General features: G+C 44.4%; 1 protein-coding gene across 1 annotated transcript; it reads right to left on the bottom strand.

Annotated features, from left to right (window-relative positions):
* LOC148087578 (uncharacterized) lies at positions 1-7,729 on the bottom strand. Its single transcript, XM_087789516.1, has 7 exons — positions 7,686-7,729; positions 6,355-6,958; positions 6,167-6,249; positions 4,730-4,819; positions 1,934-3,779; positions 1,163-1,306; positions 1-1,092 (listed from the first exon to the last, which is right to left on the bottom strand). Exons 2-7 carry the CDS (start codon positions 6,935-6,937, stop codon positions 803-805), a joined length of 3,036 nt encoding a protein of 1,011 aa, XP_087645642.1. The 5' UTR covers positions 6,938-6,958; positions 7,686-7,729; the 3' UTR covers positions 1-802.
* Between the last annotated feature and the right edge of the window lie 326 nt (positions 7,730-8,055).

Here is an 8,055-nt window from a genome sequence, read left to right as displayed (position 1 = left end):
TTGACCACATACATTTCACATCATTTAAAAACTGTTCTCCGTACATCGTCTCCGCTGCCTTAATACTAGTAAGATAATGTTGTTATAAAACAAAAAAAGGAAGTGCCAGGGATCCTACAGGGGAAGTCATATCATAATAAATGACCAACTACTTTATGTCTTAAATGGCAGGAAGTGGAGGCTTCGTTCCGCGGGGGAATGCTGTTTCAGTTTCAGGGTACAACGTCACTAAGCGACAAACAACACGATGAAGTTTGCGTGGTTGCCCCCATGCCAGCATGGGTTCAGAACAGAAGGGTGACTTGTCGAGGGGATGATGAGATAAGAAACCTTTGAAACTTTCCGTTCCAGGATCCAGAAACGGACCAGAAACTTTGGGACCTGGATTCTAAAAGGTGAAGGTCTCCAGCTCTAAATCCTGTGACAAGAGGTTCGTAACAGAGGCAGCGTGAAGCTAAACATCCTCTTAAGAGGTGAAGGTCCATAGTCAGGTCTGGGTTTTCTGTCCGTCTTAAACAAGAAGACCAAGACAGCAAATGCAGGGTTGACTTACTGAAGAAATATCAATGGACATCGTAACATGTTTTGAAAGTAACCTCATGACATGAGATGTTTAACAGAAGAACATGGCGTGACCTCCTTCTGGTTCCAGCAGCTTTAAATAGTAAAAAAAGGAAACTATGTGCCACACAGTTTGCTAACGGGGTTGATCTACTTATTGCTCCTGAACGGGGGGAGTAAACATAGAGGAGGGGAGACTAGAGTAGTGCGACTATCTTCAGGAATAAAAAAAAATATTCATCTAGAACTGCTGATACTGTCCGGCGTTCTGCGGCTCCTCTTGTGCGGACCAGTTGGCCGGGGGCGCCTGAGGAGTTCCGCCCTGCCTTTTGAGAGCCGTGATTCTGTTCCTGACGTAGTCCTTCACTCCTCTCCAGGACCGGGTCCTGAGGGCTTGGGGCTCCGCCTCCAGACACTGGATGCAGTCGTTCTTCTGGGGGACCTTGTGTCCGTGGATGAAGCGCATCATGTGTCTCTCCACGGCGCAGACCTCCATCTCGTCCCACTTCTTCTTCCCCTTGAACTTGGAGCCTGAGGGACGAGACCAGAATCAAGACCGATGCTTTCCGCGATAAGAACCACCGGGAAACAACATCCGCACCTTTTTTGCTTTTCTCTGTACTCCTGCTGGGCGTCGCTGCTGCTCCCTGACCCTCCGGGTGGTAGAAGTCCACGTCACCATAGTTGGCCCCGGAGTGTTCCCCCCAGGACGACGCCTGGGACGTTCCGGGATTCTGCAGCCCTCCTGAATCACAGAAAGACACACTTTAAATATCGTAATATTTTTTTCACAATATGATATTGATATTTATAAAAAAAAAACATTTCCAATTAGACGTAATAACGTTCAATAAATTGTGTATAAAATAAAAATAATCCTGTTTCTTTTAACAATAAACATGAAAATATTTCCTGCGTTTGTTAATTTTTCGGTTGCAATTAAACTTATGGCCACTAGATGGCAGCAGTCATTACGTCCTCCACAGCTAAAGGGACAAAGAAATCCTGCAAGGTACCGATGATGACTGAGGACGAGAGGATACAGTCGACCTCCAGCTGTTTTTAAAGCTGATGTTTGGACATATTTTGGTTTTAAAAACAAATTAAAGCAGTTACTACTTCGTCAGTCTGTAAATACTGCAACACCAGAGTCAAGTACTCGACAATACTACAAATATATCCTTGTTACTACAGTTTCGCCAGTATTGTATCATTGTCTGTGTCGTAATGAGATTATTGTCAATACACACCACTATTGAGAAGGTTTACAACACACTCATTAGTTGACTCTAAGACGTTCTTGCGAAACATATTTCTGACGACGATAAAACAAGGCAGTGGTCAGTTGACTTGAGGTCAGTAAACTTCTTACCGTTCAAGACCGCTTGGTCGTCCATCAGCGCGCCGCCGTCCTGCCCGAGCGCCTGACTGTTGGGGCCCAGTATCCGGCTCGCCTCGGGTTGGTCGAGGTTCATCATCAGGAGCATCGTTGCATAGTGTTTCCGTATCTTGGTGGACGAAAGAGCCTCCGGGTTGTCGGCGCCACAGTCTTTGACAAACTTCTGGATACAGGCGGAGCCGTTGTAGGCGGACAGCGCCGTGGGCCGGGCGAACAGGAAGGGGTTCTCGTTGGGGATTCCGCACGTGCCGCGGACCTGCACCAGCAGCTCCAGGGACGCCAGGTAGCCCGGCTTCAGTAGCACGGGGACCATCCGACCGCAGCGTCCGCGGATCTCCACCCGGTCCAGACACTCGCACATGCGCCGCTCAAGGTCGGAGACGTAGATGTCCAGGTGTTCGTGGGGGTTCGGCTTCTTCCACGACATGAACGCCTTCACCGGCATCTGGGAGACCTCGCCGGCTTTTCTCCTGTTGAACAAGATGATCCGGGCGAGGACCACCTTGGCCAGGGCGGCGTAGTTCTCCACGGTGGGACAGTCCCGGAGCTTCTTGTCGGCGTGTCCGTGGACGCTCTCCATGTGACCGTTGAGGCGCTTCACGTCCTGAGCGAACGGGACTTTCTTGTCCGTGCACAGCTTGGTCTCTCGGAGGGTGGTCAGCGCGCCCGAGGAGATCTGCCGGTTCCAGTTCTTCTGGTACTCGGCGAGAAACTTCCGCGCGGACTCGGCGAGGCTTTTCTTCCCGCTCTTTTCGGCGTTGACCTCCACGATGTTGCAGGCCTTCTGCAGGTGGTAGCCCAGCTTGATGGCGAGCGAGGGGATGTTGTACGACTGTCCTTCCGGACTGTAGCCCGCCAGGACGTTCACCGCCGCCACCACGTACTGGAAGCTGGACGGGAGGAAGAAGTCCTCCAGCTTCCTCAGAGGGGTCGCCTTCTTGGCCTGGATCACGAGGCGCGCCAACTGGCGAAGGTTCTGCCGGATGTAGTCGTGCCGCTTGACGTCGGTGCCGTGCTGGTTGAACAGCTGCTCGCCGAACTGCAGGATGATCTTGTCGTTGAGCACCGTCCGCGTCACGTCGTCGTAGATCATCTGCGAGAGGATCCCTTTGAAGCCCTCGCTCAGGCCCACGTTGTCCAGGACCTCCAGGACGCAGCGCGAGGCGATCCGCTTCCGTCCCACCGACTCCTTCTCGCCCTTGGCCTTCTCGGGGCACTGCCTCATGTGCCGGCTCAGCGCCTTCTTCATGAACAGGCCTCGACAGTGAAGGCAGTGGAGGAAGTCCTCGGCCGGCGCCGGGTTCCTCGGTCTCTTCCGGACCGCGAGCTGGCCCTTGCCGGTCCTCAGAACCTCCTTGTTGTGAGCAAAGTTGCCTTGATTTATGAGTCTGTACCAAACCTTCTGTCTCTCTTTGGAGTGCTTGGGATACTGGAAGGCCGCCGCGACCTCGGGCTTGTCGAAGTGGATGGACTGAAGGTGTCGGTACATCTTGGACATGGGCTTGGAGCAGAAGAGACAGTAGTTCCTCCGGTCGTAGACGCGATGCTCTTTGGAACTGGTGGTCGGCATGACGACGTCGGGAGACTCCCCGTTCTCGTACGCCTCACCCTTGACCTTTTTAGAAGACTTTTGGGCCGACTGTGCGGTTTTGACCCGTTTGCTCCCCGAGGCGGACGCCTTCTCCTCCTCGGGAGTCGAGTCGTCGGTGAAGTCCGCCTCGGTGTCGGTCAGGTAGTCGGACAGATCCTCCACGCTGCTGGGCGAGTACTCGGGGTCGGTGTCGCTTTCGTCCGACTCGGGAGAAGAATATTCTTTTTTCTGGGAAGAACAAAAACCAGGAGTCAGCGACCAAACTCACTCCAAGTCAAAGTCAATAGTCTATCAAATATGTTGTGTAAAAACTGAAAAATGTTTTTTATTCAGACAAATCAAAACACTGCATTTAAGAGAGAAAAATATATTGGTACTTTTAAATTATAGATAAACTTAAGTGTTGGTCATTAAGATAAATGTCTACCAAGCTATTTAAATGCATGTGTATGGAACTGTATAGTTTCATTTTTAATTTATTTTTGTCCCAAAACAATGTGGGTTTTTGTTCTCACTTTAGCTAAATATTGAAACTTTTATATATACATACTCTGCATAAATCTAAAAAAAATTCAAAATTCAAAAGAAGAAAAAAGGTTAAGAAATGAATATATAAAAGCTTTTTCATCTAAATGTCAGTGGATTAGTTAAAATTACTTATTATTGATTAATTATCATTTAAAAAAGTAAAATATATATAAATAAAATGGTTGTTATATCATTTTTTTAGTAACCAAATCCATTCTCTCTAAAAAAAAAGTTGCAACAAGGGCATGAGGGAACCCAAAGTGGCTCCGGGGTCATGTTCTGCAGATCCCTGGTCTGGACCAATGACAGCCAAGAATACTCTTCCAAGACGGAGCGACAGAAGAACATCTCGACTCATTCATGTGTTCACAACATTCTTCCACAGACGTCAAGAATAGACGAGACACAGATGCATTAGAACTTTCTAGCCATAGAAAATAAACTCTTGAGCATCATTTTAACAAGAAGCTATTTAGGATTTAGATTTTTTATTTGTAAATGTGAAGGAAGTTTAGCAAAGTTTATCACTAGATATGGTGTTTATCAAACCTCAGCTTCACATGACCATGGACCAAAAGTCACAGATAAACTTGGTAAATCATGTTTTAAAAAAAATAGATGTTAAGGTTTACAGTAAGTGACTAACTCACCACTTTGTCTGTGTCCCAGCTCTCCAGGTCTTGAACCAGCAGTGCACACTGTTGAAGATCAGCTGAAGGATTCGTCTCCTCTTTAGTCGCCTGTCGGCACAAAACACATCTTTTATATTGAAATGAACGTCTTAAGTCAATTTTTTACGTGACTCACATTCTAAAAGATTAGATTTTGTAGCTCGTTGATTACTTTTTGGCAGATGTTTCAAACAACCTTGTCTCGTTATTCAAGGTCATTTGGATAGTTTTAGTCCAGAAATGTTTCATCACGACTCACAACTTCCTTCTACAAACTCCTTCTCGCAAGAGGCCTCAGAGCAGCCAGATCAGAATCGCCAGACTAAAGAACATTTTATCTTACTTCAGTAGCTAAAATATGAATTAATTTCTTTTTTTTAATTATTGTTTTGCTTTTGGACGTCATCACCAAACCAGAATAACAGATTTCCCTTTATTTCATGCTGATTTGTTGTGTTTTTAATCAAGTGAAACAAGCACCTTGGCAGAGGTATGTGTCGCCTTAGTGCCATCTTTTACATTTCAAACAGGATAATTTTATTTTAAAACCCCTTGTTGGAGACTGAGCTCAATAAGGATGTATGTATATGTGTATGTACATATATATATATATATATATATATATATATATATATATATATTGCTGCTGCTGTCTGGATCAAGAAAACTTTAGTTATTTAATTTAATAAGTATTTATTTATTTAATAATATTTTCCCTCATTTTATTTATTTTATTCATGTAATTTTGTTTTCTTTTTTATTTCAACCATTCTACATCGAACACCAGAGAACAATCTTGTGATGTGTTAACAAAACGAGATTTAATTGCGCCAAATTCATTCATTTGACGGTACATGTTTATGTGCTACTCACATATTAGTATTCATTGGTTTACGCTGCTAAAACGATCTGTGGTGGAAGTCAAATTGATTGTTAAAGGAGTCAGAACGATAGTTTTATCAAATGTGGAAATATAAAAAGAAAAAAAAACAGAAGAAAGACCTTTAAAGAAGTGGTGGGCAAATTAAAATCCCTCATGGCTGTTGAAAAGGGTAATTAAGCAATAACATGAGTGAAAGTAATAAAAACAAACATTAAAATTAGGGTAAATATTATTAATATCAGCAAATGTTATTATTGTGTTTTGCTCTACATATTTTTTTTAACAAATGTCAAGTCTCCAATATATCCAAATATTTGTTATATTTAGTTTAATCTTTTTGAGAAGCAATTAAAACTCACAAAAATGAGAAAAGTCCTGAAACAGAAAATCCTAGTTATATTTAAAGACTATTAATTAAGAATATAAATAACCACAAGATAAAATAGTCAGTAGAAATATGGAAGTGCAGCAGTTTACGGTGAAACATCAACACTGATTTTAAACCATGTAAACCAGTGTCTTCCAACACACACCTGCAGTGGGAGGTTTCCTTCTTGAAGCTCTTCTTTGATGACCGAAGCTACAGCCGCGTCAGTCATGGAGTCGGCAACAGCTCCTGGAAACATACGTTCATGTAGTCAACAGTAAAATTGAGACAAATATTCGAGACAAACGAACGAATCAAACGTAGAAACGGACGTCCCAGAACCATCAGACTCACCCTTGTAGTCCGGCGGAGGGATCCACTGCTGCTGAGACGGAGTGCTACTGTGGGAGTACCCGGAGACACCGCCGGCGTCCAGGCCGGCAGCTTCGAAAGCGGGGAGAGCCGAACTCTGGGTCACCGGGATGAGTTGAGGATCGCACGGCTGCATATTCACCGCCAGACCCTGGAGTCCCTGATCCAGGATGGGGTAAGAACACTTGTAGGGGTCGTGCAGGGACGCCAGGTGCGGCGAGGACGAGTGCGGCGCCGCATGCTTGTCCACGGGAAGGAACATGGGATTCTGGGGAGGGAAGCTCATCAGGTGCGACGCGCTCGGCAGGACCGAGTTGGCGAACAGGGAGTTGGACGAGTCCACATGGGAGCTTTTGTACGGGAACGACGGCGGCGCGAACATGCCGCCGTGGGACGGAGGCGCCAGGTGGTCGTAGGAGGGTCTGTGGAAGGAGTTGGAGCCCAGGCCCAGGTGCTGGGAGCCGGACAGGGAGTTGAGGAGGGGTCCCGGCGCAGACGCGACTGACCACTCATTCTGACAGGCCAGAGAGAGGTGGCTCTTGTTAACTGTGGAGTTTTCCATCATCCTCCATAACAGTCTTATTCCCTGCAGGACGAGAAGTCGCGTCAGAAAAGATGTGGAAAAATCATACGTGGATTTAATGTTTTCGTAGTGTTGGTGACCCTTGAACAATGTTTATCTTGGAATAAAAGTGACATTAACAGATGTTTGTCAGTTATCGAACACAACTGAGTTAAAATACACAATCAAATAATGCATAACATTAATGGAGAAATAAAATATGAACATTATTATTACTTTCACTATTATTCACTCATTCGTGAATGAAAGATTTGTCGGACAGATAACACCGTTATTTTTATAATCTATTAAAATATAGACTCAACATATGAACAAACTCTGCACATCGAGGTCGTGAGTTTGGTTTTCTTTGCAAAAGACAAAGTTTAATTTTGGAAATCACGTTTTTTCACTCGTTGTTTATCGAGGATGTTTGACTCCGGTCAAAACAAGCATCCCGGCAGTTTAAAACACCTTTTACGAGTCTAAGTAAATGCTCGAGAGGTCGATAACTGGTGATCGTTGTGAGTTGGTTGCAAATCGACAGCAAGATCCGAGTAAAAACTACATTTACGTGTGTTTATTATTTTCTTTGTACTGGTTAGCAGTTAGCTGTTAGCATGACCGGCGACGGGATTCCTCGATATTTTGAGAAATTTAAACCAAAACGATTTTATGGTGAGATCCGCGCGATGATGGGATAAAATAGACGTTTTTTGTGAATAAAAAAGTGAAAAGACGAAAAGCACACCTGAAAGAGACACCGGAAACAGCAGCCATGTTTACCCCGCGGGTCACAGTACCGGAAGCTATAGTTCGTTGCCGTTTGACTGGATTTCAGATTAAAAGTCGAAATTCAAACTTGTAAAATAAGATGCGTTTATTAATTTAATCATTATTATAAATAAATATGAATCTAAGATTGTTGTTTAACTATCCGGACACACAATCAATAACCATAACAATAAATTATCTTTTTTTTCCCGCTTCATACAAAGTACAATCAAATCACTTTTTAAAATGTTAACGTAAAGTCAGAAAAATGTTCTCACTTTTATCTAAAATAAAATAAAATAGACTAAAAACGCAAATATGCGTCAGTATATGTCATCCCCGTTTAT

Source organism: Callionymus lyra, chromosome 1 (assembly GCF_982586985.1).
Source record: "Callionymus lyra chromosome 1, fCalLyr1.hap1.1, whole genome shotgun sequence".
NCBI classification, from domain to species: Eukaryota; Metazoa; Chordata; class Actinopteri; order Syngnathiformes; family Callionymidae; genus Callionymus; species Callionymus lyra.
This window is presented reverse-complemented; position numbering and strand designations above follow the sequence as displayed.